The sequence below is a fragment of the Carassius carassius genome, chromosome 34 (assembly GCF_963082965.1).
Source record: "Carassius carassius chromosome 34, fCarCar2.1, whole genome shotgun sequence".
Classification (NCBI taxonomy): Eukaryota; Metazoa; Chordata; class Actinopteri; order Cypriniformes; family Cyprinidae; genus Carassius; species Carassius carassius.
Window position 1 is genome coordinate 1,946,709 of NC_081788.1, and position 16,799 is coordinate 1,963,507.

The window sequence follows — 16,799 nt, forward strand, 5'->3', positions numbered from 1 at the left end:
CAAAAAATATAAATTTAATAAATTGCATTTTATTGCAAATTTTTCAGATTTAAGAATGTATATAAGTCTTGGACAACAATGGGTCGAACGATCATGGCTGCCTTGGGGAAGTTGGAAAAGACATGAATGCAAGGACAGTCCGGCGTGGGAGGGGCTAAAATACAGACTCCGCCCACAGTGCGCAGCAGGACCAAGTAAAGGTCTCTGCAACAAGTATAGGTCTCTGCAGGAAAGTAATGGGAGTAACCAGATCAGGGTGTTTTTAGACCATGATACCTGATTGGCTGACGTCATAGTGATGGTAGGTTTAGGGGTGGGATAAGGTAAGGGGGATCATTTTGATTGCAAGATTTAGAAACACCCAGCAGTTTGAAAACACCCACAAGGTCATAAACGGCCACTTGAGTCTCAGCAGGACAGTCGAGTGGGAGGAGTTACACTCGGAGACCTTCCACTCCTCTCCGGTTCAGCTGTGCGCACTGCGTGAAGAACACTACACGGTAAGCTGTTTTTCAGTCAGTGGTCACTTGTAACTGTATGTTTCTAACGTCCTGTTATAGAAAACAGCAACAGCTATTGTGATCGTGCGGCTTTCGCTGTACTATCCTCTCAATGTCTGTTGTTTTGATAGGAAAAGTAGCACAACAAGATTTAGACGTGGAATGTTTCACTTTGGAATGTTTTGTGCGATAAAAAGGAACGAATATTTAGAAGTAAAATATATAAACGTGAATGACCTGGACTTTTTTTTTTTTTTTTTTTTTTGTGAATCAACGATCAGACAGAGCTCAAGTTAACCAGTCCTGTGATCGCTGTTGGAGTCCTATCATCCTGAAGCATTGATTATCATTTGTTTCCGAGTAGGTTAAAGGCCTTTGTAACGTTAGCCCATCAAAACCTGTCTGGATTACAAAGAACTAAACTTCAGTTCATCCACCAGTCTTATTCCTATTTAATCCTTTTGATCAAACTGTGATCCAATCATGCCACACTGTAGGCTTGTTGGACTGCTACTCAACCCTGTTAGATACACATCAGATTACAGTCACATTACTCTTGTTCAAATAAAATCATTAGAAATTAATAATTAACCTCTCCTCACATATTGTATTGCTGTCTCCAGTTCTTGTCTGCCTAAATGAAACATTGTGCTCTTAATTATACACATAATTAAATGGTATTTTACATTATATCCATTATATCATTAGGTACACCAGACCGTGTTCTATTGTGAATATAGCAGCAAACATCTATAAGGTGTTAAGCATGATTTGCACATTCACTATACAGCAGTAGCACAAAGTGCATTATTGCTTTCGTAAAATGGTTATTTCATATTAAATATGTATATATTAAATATTTATTAAATGAAATATAATTAAGACACTTTTTTTCAGTGAAATGAAGTCACTTTTATTGTTCCTGAATCAATCACTGCATTTTAGTGAATCAGTTGAATTAATATTAATGTTGAAGATTTACTTATTAGTGCTCCTAAATCTCTGGACTGTATTTCATAGTTAGAAATTGCACTTGCAAGTGTGTTTAACTTTGTAGACTTTTCAGTAAATCCAAACCCAGCATCAAGCACGATGAATTTCATGAACTCAGTGTTTAATCCTGTGTGTGTTTTCTCAAGGCCTCCGATGACCATCAGTGCAGTACTTTGAAAGCGGAGATCTCCATCAGTATGCCGTGTCTCTCATCATCTGTGAGGCTCACATCAAGCCTTCACAGGTACATTGGTGTGCGACGTTTGCCAAACTCATGCCCACTGCTGCAGCAGCACAGGTACAGCAGTACAGCAGTAAATAAGAGCACAGCATCCCACAGCTATGTGATAGTCGGGGCTGGATCTGCAGGCTGTGTGCTGGCCAACCGTCTGTCAGAGAACGCATCCGATTCAGTGCTGCTTCTGGAGGCGGGACCCAAAGACAAGCAGCTGGGAAGCACCCGTCTGTCCTGGAAGATTCACATGCCGGCCGCTCTGACCTATAACCTCTGCGATGACAAGTACAACTGGTTTTACCACACGCTACCTCAGGCGCACATGGACAACAGGGTGATGTACTGGCCTCGTGGACGCGTCTGGGGCGGCTCATCGTCACTCAATGCCATGGTGTACATTCGGGGGCACGCTGAGGACTACAACCGCTGGCAGAGTGAGGGGGCCGAGGGCTGGGGCTACGATCACTGTCTTCCATACTTCCGCAAGGCCCAGACGCATGAGCTGGGAGGAGATCGATACCGAGGGGACGACGGCCCGCTGCATGTGACACGAGGAAAGACCAGTCACCCTCTACACCATGCGTTCATCGAAGCGGGCCAGCAGGCTGGATACCCCTTCACCGATGACATGAACGGATTCCAGCAGGAAGGAGTGGGCTGGATGGATATGACCATCCACAGAGGTGAACGTTAGGAAAGGAAGTTAGGGCCGGACGACAAACCATTATCAAATTTACGTTGACATATCTCTGGACATTAATCTAACAGTCTGACACACAGCAGAAATGAACAAAACAGCAAGCCAGTGAATTTAGTAAGTTCTGCGTGTCTCTGTGTGAATGACTGGCGCCGTTTAGTCTGATACACAAACTCAAACAGCGTCATGCTCACTGCGTCTCAATAAATGCTTTTGCGAGAGTGACTTCACAAAGTTTTCATGAGGCATGCATGATTAAATACTTAGCGTCCCACTACAGACAAATACACACTGAAACTCAAAGATCTCAAAGAACAGCAAATAAAAAAATAAATGAATAAAAAAGGTTTAACTTGAAGAAATTATGACTGAAATATATCAGTTGTATATTAAAATGTACTTTTCAAAGTAGTTATACTTTGTATCATACAAAAAACATTTTCCATCCATGTTTTAATTTATATAGATCTGTCATGCAGCATTATTTGACCAAAAAAAAAAAAAATGCAGTGTTTTGTTGTAAATTAATTGTTATATTTTAAAAGATTGCTTAAAGATTATTCTTATATTAAATTTGTACAAAATTTTCTATTAAGCATTTCCTTCCTTATAAATGGTAAATGAATATCGTGATATATAGCAATACCGTATGATATGAAAAAAAAAAAACTTACAGCCATTCCTTGAATTAAGGCATCGTAATGAAAGTGTCGTGACATTCAGGCAAGTATGGTGACTCTCTCTCACACACACACACACACACACACACAGTGGGCATCAGTCATGGTATTGCCGGCCCGAGACTCAAACCCACAACCCTAGGGTTAGGAGTCAAACTCTCTAACCACTAGGCCAGGACTTCCCTGTAATGCAATGCAAGTCTGGGGTGTTTTCGCCCCTCATTTGAAGCATCTGCCAGCTGAAGAACAAAAGTAACAGTACATCTTGCCTCTTGCACGTGATCTGAGGAATCATTCATGTCTGTAAGAGTTTAATCCTTAATGTGAGCACTAGTAATAGTGTAATTCTGTGCTTGAATCTGTGACGGCCAAATTCAGCTTCTCTCCTTTTTCTCCCACAGGTAAACGATGGAGCACAGCTAGTGCTTACCTCCGGCCTGTGCTGTCCAGAGCCAATCTGAGAACAGAGGTCGGCTGCATGGTGACCCGTATTCTGTTTGATGGGACCCGCGCGAGAGGGGTGGAGTACCAGCAGAATGGACAGACGAAAAAGGTTAAAAAAATTAACTCATTAGTATTAAGTCAAATTAGCTTTCCACACTGCACTGAACCACTGGGTTATCAGTGGCTACATTTACATGCAACCAAATAATCCGTTTGTAATCGGATTGATGCCTCAGTCTGACTTAAAAATCCTTCATGTAAACACCTTAATCGATCAGAATGAGCTCGATCGGAATTACATTTCAATCAGATTGAAGGGGGTGGTTTATTCCTCTTCTAATGTAAGCACTCGATCGGATTGAACCACGAGACTGAAAGGACTGTGCATGTGCAGTGATGCTGAAATAATGTAATTACATATGAAGTACTTTTGAATAAAGTGTTGTATAAATGCATGTCCTGTCATTATAAAACTCTCCTTTCACTCTACAGCGGTGAAGTGGAGCAGAACACTCAAGATACTCATCCATAGGCAACCTGTTTTGGGTGCGGGGAGGGCTTTTTTTTCGTGATAAATATGAGCAGCATGGCACAGTGGTTTATATGAAGGCTATATTTATCTATAAATGGATAGAAATTAATTCTGATGTTAAATAACAAATAAAGAAACCGTGTAGGAGAGAGGTTATTATGTGCACACAGTGAGAAACTTTATATTTGTGCAGTGTGTGCATGTAAAAAATCTAATAAAAAAAAAATTTCCGATTTGAAGCTTGTGACATACAAATGCGTTCATCAACCCGATCACTTTATTTAGTGTTCATGTAAACACTACAGTCAGATTCATCAATCGCATTCAACCAAAAATTGGACATGTGAACATAGCCAATGTTTTAAACCCTGCGGTTTAAGGGAAAATGCTAAATGGTGTTAATTTGGAGTGAAGAACGGTCAAGGCATATGTATTGCACACAGCAGAGAATTTAAACCTTTCGAAGTATGCTACGTTGGTCATGAATGCGTATAGGCACATTTGACTTCTCATGTGCACTACCTAATGAATGCTGTTATAGTATATTTGGGCTTTAAGCTTGTAAATAAATCTTCCTCAGGTCTTCCAAGATCTAGATGACGATTTCTTCAGTAGAACAAGAAGATTTTTAACTGAAACTGTGGTCCTTAAAATGATTCATAAAATGCAAATCCATGCACTTTGAGAATCAAGAATGCATATACAGGCAAGGCTAAATTAATATGTGGCTCCTGATGGTACATATTGAGGTCTTATAAAGTGAAATGATCCTTCTGTAAGAAAAAACTTAACAATATTTACAACATTATTGTTTTTGTCAGGAGTGATGTCCAGTTCACAAAGCAGATCCTTCTTGTGATGCAATTCTTTTTATTGAGATACTGGGTCCTTTAATAATACAGTTGTGTACACATGATGCATTGCATGTTACCTAAACGCATTGCAATGTACGGTCAAAAAGAACCAGTTCAAGGAAACAAATCAGACTTTCCTGTTTGCCTGAGGCTCTGGATTATAGGAAATTATGTTCTGAATAACGTTCAGACCGATTGTTTCGCTTCATAAGACCTCAATATATTATCAGGAGCCACCTTATTCATTTAGTCTTGCCTTTATATGCTTTTTTTTTTTCTTCCTCCTTCCATTGACATGCATTTTATGAATCACCACCCTCGTAAAAAAAAATCCTATGCTATAATTTATTTAAAATACATTTATTTCATAATAAGTATACAGTGCTTCTAATCCATTATACATTTATTGTGTGTACGCAAGTATATATGTATATATATTCACTAAGGGATGTGTCACGTTTAGCTTAAGCTAGTTAAAGCACACAGCGAAGAAAAGTAGTTTAGTCCAGTCTTTAATAAATCCACAGAGAACCATAGAGACAATCCAACAGAGCAAAAATACATCCACATCAACTAATAACAGACAAAGAACTGAACAGAACAGAACAGAAACAGATACTAAACGCGGGAACTAATGAAGGAGCGACAGAAACTAGGTCAATGTCAAAATGAGCAGGAAGACAACTGTAACAACAGGGAACAGTTTCAATGGAAAAAAAAACTTCTTTACTGTTCTACCGAAGTAAAAAAATCCTGACGATGAGTAAATTAACAGCTATTTTTCTTTTTATTGCTGTTAGAATAAAAGTCAATCACTGGTTAGTGGAATCTAACAGTATTCAGTCACAACATGTGATTGACGTGCCTTACAGAAGGTGTTGGAGTAGATGCAGCGTTAAACTGCATGTGTTTACCTTTAAACCGGTTTAAATCTTCAAACAGGGGGTTTTTCACAGCCAAGTCTGTACCTGACTCAACAGACAGTGCTTTTGCATCAAGGCACATTTAAAGAAGACACTTTTAAGACATTATGATAAGACACAATCAAGCAAATGCATTTTTATTATCTAAATAGCCCTTCACAGAACTCTTGTGGTATAGCACAGAAAAGCAACCAGATGAAGCAACCCCAGTAGACAGGATGTTACGTTGAATAAGGATGTGATTATCTGTATCCTGGCTGTGAAGGAAGCATTTTCCAAAGCACGGCTTTGAGAACTGTGCTGTTCATGTCTATCAGAGATCTGTGCTAAATGAGATCTAAAGATCTAAGCCTTTGACGTGTCAAGTTCAGTAAGCAGGATGTGTAATCTGTTTGATTAACCTACATAATCTGTCACAGTAGGCAAATTGGGACTTTTTTTCCACCAGACCTTCACCACATCAACAGATCAACAGTTCTGAGAATGTCTGTAACAGACTGCTGATAAGCGATGAAGGTCATGCTCCATGGTTTCTTATCTGCCCATCAGTCTTTCACGTTCACTCAGTCCTTTAGATAAAAAAAAAAACAATAAACTAAATTGTGATTTGTTGACAAGTGTATGTCTCTTATGTTGACTTCAGGTTTTTGCTGATAAGGAGGTCATTCTCAGCGGTGGAGCCGTAAACTCTCCACAGCTCCTCCTGCTGTCTGGAGTGGGAAACGCAGATGATCTTCGCAAACATGATATTCCTGTTATACAGCATCTTCCAGGTGACCCCATTTCCTTCTTTATGTAGTGTAGCATCAAGGTCTGCCCTCTCCTTCAGTCCAGCTCCATGCGAGTAAATACTGGCTTTAGCGAGGAGGTAAAACTGGCTGTTCACTTTAAATTAACATGAAACATTTTAGTAATGTATTGTGTCTCTTATGGAAAAGAAGTACACTTAATTGTATTGTAACTAGTTAATTCAATAGCCTAATAAACACCTACCTTTACAAATACAGTTAAATAGACAACCCTGTCATTTATTACTATTTCCAGATTACTTATCATGGAAATAATAATTTTTTTTTTTGTGAAAGATACTGTTCGTTTGTATGTTTGTGTCAGATAAACAATACACTTAACCAGTTTAATGAAAATCTTAAGTGAAACATTAAATCAATTATTTAAATGTTTCATCTTCATATCACAACATAGGATTTTTCTAACAACAATCATAAACAACATCAATAATAATAACAACATTAGGTGAACTAAATGGACAAGTGTTACATAAGTGAGTTAGTATATTTAGTTGTGATTTATAAGATTAGGTGTTTATCAAGCTACTGAAGTAACTAGTTTACTGAAATTGACCTGAAAGTAACAGAAGATATTTAAATACAGTCCATTTGATCAAACTTATTATTGTTTTTGTCCATCTATATTACAAAATACAGACTAACAATGCTTTTACTAGTGTTTTAATGTTGAAGAAACAGCATATGCTGGTAAGGGATGTTTTGAAGCATGGTTCAGGTTCTGGAGCTAGTTAGCCAAGGACCAGCTCAAAGCAGAACATCCTTTAACAGCATATGCAGTTTTATTTTCTTCAGCAGAGTAGTGCATCTGCTGCAAATGATACGCATCAGCACTCATCAACAACTTATTGTTATCTGATCAAATTTAAAACACATTTATTGCTTAATGTGTATTTTTACCCCATGATTTTCTATCTATTTACTCAACACACATTTTCAAATGGTTTCACAGTCCTTCACAACATACAAATGAAAGAACACAGACACAGCTAGATCATTTCCATAATGACCAACACAAGAGTCGATGATAACCAGGTGCAGGTAATCTGCTTGGGTTTAGATATGCTCTTTTGGGATTTAATAATGGCGCAAAATCTTTAAACTGACTACCGCAAATCATGTTACGTTGATTGATATAAATACGCTCCTAAAACATGTATTTTGTGTCTGAAAGGGAAACGCTTACAAATGCAAATGCAGTAAGATCAGCTGCAAAAATGTCTGCATCCATGCATTTTCATTAGTAATATTTCACTGTGTGTCTTTAGTAAATCCCGACAGAAGTTTTTTAGCACCGTCATTTATGGTAATCTAATATATACTTAAATGTCTTGAAATGTGTTTGTCGTGTATTTAAATATATTTGTAATGAATAAGTTATTTTCCAGAATGAAGGCAGATCCGAGATTGCCTGACCTCACACGTGTCATAGACAGCAACTTATTCATATCACAGGAAGTGCAAGTTATGACATTTTTGATAAAAGATTGTGGTAAAAAGATGATGTTCACAATAGGAGCAGGAACATGCAATAAGAAAATCAATTGTCTGTTTTGATTTTAAGCAGACTCTAAGAATGCGAACAGGATATATGTTGTATATCGCTCGACTTGGCAAATGTAAATGTGAATGCCATATGTTCATTAAACTGAATGGATGCTTTAGTGCAAAGCAGCTTCAACTGCTCTGGCAATTATTTTAGAGGCCATTTAGGCCACCAAAACAAATCTGATATTTTTTTTCTTCGTGTTTTGACAGCTGCAGTTATACCCATAGATTGGTTGTACTATGAAACGATCTTCATGAAACTGTTTTGCATCATGAACCACTTTGTATGCAATGGTCACAGTTCACTAGAGCTCCCGTTCCACTCAAATATTTTTTACATTTCAATGCAAAAGTAAAGCAAAAAAATTGTTAGCAAAGATATAAGTTAGAAATTAAGATTTGTTTCCCTGATCATGTGATAAGGGATGGCAAATCAAAGGGCATCATGGGCAAACTTTGGCCTGCAAGCCCTGGTTTGAGCACCTGATTTTGACATAATAAAATACTCCAGTGACAAGCAAATCCTTTCTTATGTTTGCACACTTGCAACACACTCCAGCCGAAGAGTGAGAACTAAGTGAACTAAGAACACACAGCTTTCAGCAGGGATGCTCATGTTTCATGGCCACGGGACTGTTTTTAGACATTGCTGGGCCAGTAAAGAAGATGAGCTGGTAAGACTCAGCAGTACACTTATTTAGTCACTTTATCACTTCACAGTCATGATTTCTTGTCTTTTCTTTAGAAAATGCTTTCTTTTTCCAGAGCAGATTAGTCTGTGATACATTCTTATTTAAAGGTCCCATAACATGGATTATTTCCTTTTCTTTAAATGCTTTTTAATGTTTCCTTAGGTGTACTTATATTGTTAGTATGATTTTTACATTTAAAATTTAGAAATAAAAAGCATTTTTATATCCTGTTATTAGCCCTCTGGCTTGAATGCTCTGTTTGAAGGGGCGTGTCTGCTGTGAGACTCCGAGTAAACCACAACTGTTGTGATTGGCTGACATCCTTGCATTTGAAATGCGTATTACATGTGGACCCCTCTCAAATATATATATATATATACTACAGCTGCCGAGATAAACAAATCGTGGATTTGTTGATTATATAATTATTTTATCGATCTTTTCCCATCACATGAAAGGCTGCAGTGATGAGCATTGAGTAGACAGAGTCTGTTTATCGCGTGAATGCAGTGATCTCGTCATTATTGCAACACGTTTTCTCTCACAAAATGCTTTCACCACAACTAACAGCAAACACATGAATACAGTAAGAGCTTTGTTGTGCAGCATAACAGCGTCATTCATTGTAACGGCAGTTTGGGCAAGTGTGCAGATAATATATACTCGCGATGTGTGACAGCTCCGAAAAAAAGGGAGCGTTCTTTGATCGCTCTCTGTAGTTAAAATCACAATTTAAATAACAGATTCGTTATTAACAGATTTGTTTCTTGCTACTAAGAGAAACAACGTGAAGTTGATCGTTTAGTCACTGGCTTGATTCACTGATGCATAAACAGTATTAAACGATTTAGAAAGAAAGTCTGTGTGAACTTGAATGATTAACTACACATCAGAAAACACTGTTACTCACTGTTTGTGCCGGTGCTGTCGAATCCATATCATAAAAGTCTGTTTGTAACGCCTGTGCTGACATTGCGACTGAATTATATGTAAATATTTGGGCGGGCAAATCAGAGAAAGGGGAGGTAACATTTCTCTTTACAACGTCACAAAGAGGAGATTCAAGTTCAGCCCGTTTGAGCTTCCATTTTCTCAAAGGCAGAGAAAGATAGCAAAATCTTGATTTATACCGATTAAAATTTTTAGAAACTTGGGGACCATATACATGCTAGGGGAAGTCATATTAATGTTAAAAAACCTCAGAAAGTGAAATTTTCATGTCATAGGACCTTTAAAAACTAATGTGCAAATTTATAGTGAACATTAATCGATTTCAGATTTCAACATCAAACATTTGAACCTTGAATACTCTAGAATTCACTGCAAAGTCACCTGTAAAGGATTGTGTGTTTTTGTTTAGCTTTTTTTACTCTTTATTTAAATGCATTTAAAAAAATAATAATTCCGCCACTGAATAAAAAATAAAAAAGGTAATTGTGACTTTTTATATCTCAGAATTGCATGATATAAACTCGCAATTGTGAGACATTATACATATTCGCAATTCTGAGCAATGATGTCAGCACTGCAGGATATAATCTCACAATTCTGACTTTTTTCTCAAAATTCGAGTTTGTCTCACAATTCTGACTTTATAACATGCAATTTTAAGTTTATATCGTGAAAAAAAAAGTCAGAATTGTGAGATGAAAAAGTGAATTTCTTTTTAATAATTATTATTCAGTGGCGACAACAGGCTTCTATAGAAAATACAATTTTCAAGGAATCATAAAGTAAATTTAGGGAAAAAGAATTGCCTCGTGGCAAAATGTGTGCCTGATTACTTTTTTAGAAATATCACACGGTTTACAAACTAGTGTGTTTTATTGGAACACTAATATTAGCGCTAGTCTATAGTCTATAGAGTGTACAGAATTTAAAACAGCCACACAACGATAAACAATGTTATAATTCTAATATAGTTATTGTTACAGTAAACTGTAGTCATCAATCTTGGTTTGAACGGGCCTTAATTATACACAAAAAACATGATATAAGCGACATCACATTGGTCTGCATTTTTACTTTAGTATGAAACTTGCAATGCATTTTTGTTGTGTTTGTTATAAAACTGTTATTAATGTATTTTTATTTTTATTCACAAGAATGAGCTCTCAAACCTGTTTTTGCTGGGAGGTGGGAGACATGCTGTTTCAAATGTCAGTGAATTTGCGATTAAAAACTTAACAAAGGGGTTGAATGTGGCCTGTGCTTATGAAGGAATGCTGTGTGTGTGTTTACAGGTGTGGGCTGTAATCTGCAGGATCATCTGGAGATTTATGTGCAGCATCGCTGTACTCAACCCATCACACTCTACAAAGCCCAGAAGCCCTTCCACATGCTGAAGATCGGCCTGGAATGGCTTCTCAGATTCACAGGTAATAAATCTGAACGTTCGGTTCGGAAAGAGCTCTGGTTTTGTCGTGTGCTTCTCATAAAGCCTGTCAAGAGCATGAAAGCGTTTCCAGACATTAACACACTGTGTGTGTTGTGCTGTAGGTTACGGTGCGACGGCTCATCTGGAGAGCGGCGGGTTCATTCGTAGTCGTCCTGGTGTTCCTCATCCTGATATTCAGTTCCATTTCCTGCCCTCTCAGGTCATCGATCACGGCAGAGTTAAATCCAACATCGAAGCCTTCCAGGTCTGAGTAGTTTAGTGGCTGTTGCTAATCAAACACTATCTGTGTTCTCTGTTGTTAAGCCTAAAGAGTCACACTTCTTTCTGCAAAGAAATGTGTTTGTACATAAATGGCAGCAGTGCATCATGAATCATATCATATACAAGATTATTAGTGAATCACACTGGCTCAGAATGCTGGTGATTTCTGATACATCGCTGTTTGTGGACAGAGACAAACCAGATCGCAACATGAACACTCTTATTATTAATAATAATAAAATAATAATAATATTAATAATAATAGTAATACATTTTATTTTGAATGCACCTTTCTTAATACTCAAAGCGCTACAACATGTGCAAACAAAATAACAAGCCAACCAATACTACAGATATCGGAAAAAAAATCATAGTAATAAAAAATCATAATAAAATAAATTTATGCATTTAGCAGATGCTTTTATCCAAAGCGACTTAAAGTGCATTCAGGCTATCAATTTTTACCTATCATGTGTTCCCGGGGAATCAATCCCCCAACCTTGCGCTTGATAGCGCAGTGCTCTACCAATTGAGCTACAGGAACACTTAATACTAGTGATAAGTCATAAATTAAAAGCTTTAGTATAAAGGTACGTCTTAAGTTTCTTAAAACAATCCAAGGAAGCAGCATTCCTAATAAACACAGGTAATGCATTCCATTACTTAGGTGCCTTATAGGAAAAACCAGGATTTCAGCCAGTTCAACGCAGTTCCAGATAGACCAATCCATCTATGTAGTCTGTCAATGTAGCACTAAGATCTAACACAACCAAAATGCCACAAGCCCCAGAATCAGCTATAACAAGAAGCTCATTCAAGACCCTAACTAAAGCAGTCTCCATGCTATGTCCAGACCTAAACCCAGATTGAAAAGTCTCTAGATGGCTATTCATGTCAAGATGAGTTTGGAGTTGGCTAACAACCACCTGCTTTTGCCAGGAATGGTAAATTAGAAATTGGCCGATAATTGGACATCTCAGCAGTATCACTCCTAGGCTTTTTTTTTAGAAAAGCTGTAACTGGTGCCATTTTAAAACAGGAGAAACAATCCCTTTACTAAGTGAGACTTTGACAATGGAGGTGATGTGGGGTACAATAATAGTTTTTCAAAACAGTAGTAGGGAAAGGGAAACATCATGACTTTCACTAATGTTTTTTTTAAGTTAAATGTTAGGACAAAATATAATTGAATGTTCTTTATGAATATAGATATATGTTCTCATAACACCTAGAGAAAACTTTTTATGATACGACACTTTATAATCCTAGAATATAAAAAAGATAAATTACATTCTAGGTAAAAATGTGTAAGAATATTGTAAGAAATATATTAGGAACCTTTAAATAACATTCTAATAACAACAAGAGAATTGCACATTTCAACGTTTTAGAAACAATTCCAAACTTTTTTATAACTTAAATTTGCTACCTGAAAATAAGATTTGACTTTCCATCGCTAAACATGCCAACATCGCAACGCCGACAATTTTATGTGAAATTAACGTCACTATGAATGCTTGTGTGTGTGAACACCTCTTTAATTCATCTGCAGCTGAGGAAGTACATGTTGACTTTCATCACTTTTATCCGTTGACTTTGACTACAGTTGCAGTCTTTGCCCTGATGGCACATTTGTTAATGCACACTTATGGATTCTCTGTGATGTGTGTAGGTTCATGTTGGACCCATGAGGAGCACGAGTGTTGGGTGGCTCAAACTGAAGAGTAAAGATCCGCTTGCGCACCCTATCATCCAACCCAACTACCTTTCCACTGGTACGTTTACTCCGATCTCACCCTCAGGCCTCAGGCACCATGTTGTTCTGTGTAATGGACCTGTTCTACGGTAACGATGGGACTTTGTCCCCCATCCTATAAGACGAAATCAGTAGCCCGTATTTCAATTATGGCCGTTTTATTTTTGTCTTTCCTGAAATAACAATATTGCAATAAAAATAATATAACATTAAAAGTAAAAAATCTACTTTTGCAGCCATCATTTTCTAGCTACAGCATGAAAAATAACCAAAGCACTCATATAGAGGGTTTCTTTTCCACTAATTTCTTGTAACTTAAAAGGATTGTTTTCCTTCAGTTGCTGGTCCCCTTTGACTTGCATAGTGTTCTTCTTTGCTTCTCATACTATGGAAGTCAATGGGGACCAGTGAACTATCCCTTTAAGGGAGCAGTTGGGGCTTCGGTGCCTTGCTCAAGGACACCTCAGTCGTGGTATTGAGGGTGGAGAGAGCACTGTACATTCACTCCCCCCACCTACAATTCCTGCTAGCCAGAGACTTGAACCTGCAACCTTTGGAATACAAGTCCGAATTGCTAACCATTAGGCCTCACGAAACACTCTCATAATGAATCAGCAGATTTGATTGTGAGGGCCCAAAATAGAAGTGAGGCTGTATCTTTGGCGTATTGAGATGAAACATGGTAATCATCAATGGTCTAGACGAAACTAGCCAAAGCATGCCCCCTTTCATGGCCATAAGTTAGTTATATGTGTTGAAATGTTTGAATGGATAATCCTGACATCATAACTGTGCTGTAGTTTCTCTAACTGCCTCATGTTCCCCATCTCCTAATGTCCCTCAGACACTGACGTGTGGGAGTTCAGAGAATGCATTAAGCTCACACGGGAAATCTTCGCTCAAAAAGCCTTCGACTCTTTCCGAGGCCCCGAGGTGCAGCCGGGCTCCGCCATCCAATCTGATGCAGAGATCGACGCTTTTGTCCGGCAGAAGGCAGACAGCGCCTACCACCCGTCCTGCACATGTAAAATGGGCAGCGCCTCAGACAGCAGGGCGGTGGTGGACCCTACTCTGCGTGTGTACGGTCTGCAGGGGCTGAGGGTGGTGGACGCCTCCATTATGCCCAGCATGGTGAGCGGGAATCTGAACGCCCCCACCATAATGATTGCTGAAAAGGCAGCGGATGCCATTAAAGGGAGTCCCTCGCTCCATGACCCTGGAGTTCCTGTTTACCGGCCCATTACTCTTGAGACGCAGAGATAAGACGTCTCTGACCTGGCCGTTCATGGCAATGTGGGAGAACACGTTTAGACTTGCTTTCAAATAATGGGAGGCCAGTTTTCCAGATATGAATGAATCATTTTGCCACATGATCAAACCACTCTTCAGTCTTAAGACAGCTTATCTTTATCCAGAAAGTGACTGATTTTCGTTTGTCTTAAATTTAAATGTACCTTAATCAAAAGGTTAATTCCTAACACATTTGATGAAGTATGACCAGACATGTTCGACCAATTTCATGAGATTCTCTAAGTTGTAATGAAACCGACTAATATCACGCTCTTCAAAGAAGAGCCATTTGTAGCATAGATATTTCCAGTTTACATTTCCACACTAAATAATACATTTCAGCTGCTAAACCTAACGCTAGGAACCAGTTATATATGCAAATAACTTTTTTCTTGTTTACATGGAGAGAAAAGGAGAACCTTTCTTTATACTGGTATGATGGATTAATTTTATTTTTTAAATACAACTACACAGTGGTGCAGTTTTAAAAGATTGACAGTGCATGTAAAATCACTACTTTCCATGATTGTCTTAAATAATAACTGTACCTGTCAAAAATAATAAAATGATTAAATTATAAAAGTCTCTTGATAATTGATTTTAATGTGCTTCTACAGCCAAATATTGTCTATGCAGATGTCTGACACCAGGATGACCTGAAATAATAATTTGCACAACTTGAAGGCCTTCAGTTCATATTCACTTCAATACACACAATGATTTATAATTGCATTTAATTGTGGGTAAAAGACCATTTTAAAAAAACATGAAAATAACTTATTTAGTTCATATATGGATAATTGATTGATTGATATCTGGATAATTGATTGAAACAATATAGACATGTTCCTTCAAAATGAAAGGAAATCAGTTTTGCTTTGCTGTTAAAACATTCATAATTTATCCATTCATTCAACATATACATAACTTTAAAGCCTTTGTAATCAGACATTTGGTTAAAAATAGATCCTCTTTAATGTCTAGTATCTTGAAAACGATAAAGGCAGTTATTCTAAGTGCTAAACATTTCATTTAGAAAGGAAAGGTTGGTGTTTACATCAAACCGTTGAACATCACAGAGACAAACATACAGTCTTTTAGGAACAGCATGTGCTAAATAAGCTATTATTCCTTCCATCATCATTTACTCTCCAAACCTGTACAATGTTATTTCTTAAACTTGAAGCTTTCAAAAAGATTATAAAAGCGACCAATTAATTGAAATGATCCTAGCATCACTATATTCGTGAGCACAGCTGGAGCTGATGTTAAGATATCCACTGAACTCTACTGTTCAAAGCTGCTGAGTCACAGGAATATAGCACACAAATTGACGGTTTTCACAATACTTTTATACCTTGCTCTGTATGAATCATGAATGCTTCAGTGCCTATTCTTTGTAACTGCATCTTCTTTCCATTGAGGAAAGTCAGACAGGTTATTAATTTGCTTTTCATTAAAAACTGCCTGCAGTTCAGTTATTAACCCCAGTTTGGGAAACCTTGACGTAATGTAATGTTTAATCCACTTCATGTTGTTAAATCACAACAAATGTAATCATTTTTTACTCTTTGTATTTTTATATCGGTATGGTATAAAATTATCCTATTTAAATAAATGTTATAACTGACTTGGGTCAAAATCTAAATCTAAAAGTAGTCAAAAAGTAGTCTGATTACACTACCTAAAATGTGTAATGTGATGGATAACATTACCAACTAAGAAGTTTGTCATGGAATTTGGAATCAGTAACCGACTACCCAGCTCTGTTTATTAAATATCTTCCTAAATTGGTAATCTCAAATGCCTGCTAGTATGTTTTTTTCTAGTTAGTAATGGACTTCATTAGTTTAAAGGTTTTTGTTTTTGTGTATTGTTTTACACATTTTACCATAAAAGTGTCCTGTAATTAGTTGGACAAATTTCCTAGAAGGTGAAAGTAAAATATTAGGTGGGGATTTTTAAGTTATACTAGCCTGAGCTTTTCTGAAAGACATTTTCTCTAAATCAACCAAACTGTGGGAAAATCCCCGGTGCATTTAGGTCAAACAGGAACTAGGAACATTTCAAATTGATGAAATTCACACTGTTGAACTGAACCAACAATGAACTGACCGGAGCTAAATAATGACACCATTGTCTTCAAGAGCTTGCTGTCTTCATAAATCCGTTTCCATAATTGATTCCACT

General features: G+C 37.5%; 1 protein-coding gene across 1 annotated transcript; it reads left to right on the plus strand.

The window, feature by feature from the left end:
- The first annotated feature begins 341 nt into the window (after window positions 1–341).
- On the plus strand, window positions 342–15,191 carry chdh (choline dehydrogenase). Its single transcript, XM_059523703.1, has 8 exons — window positions 342–500; window positions 1,640–2,411; window positions 3,507–3,658; window positions 6,502–6,631; window positions 11,148–11,282; window positions 11,404–11,546; window positions 13,236–13,338; window positions 14,164–15,191. Exons 2-8 carry the CDS (start codon window positions 1,691–1,693, stop codon window positions 14,580–14,582), a joined length of 1,803 nt encoding a protein of 600 aa, XP_059379686.1. The 5' UTR covers window positions 342–500; window positions 1,640–1,690; the 3' UTR covers window positions 14,583–15,191.
- Window positions 15,192–16,799: the final 1,608 nt, after the last annotated feature.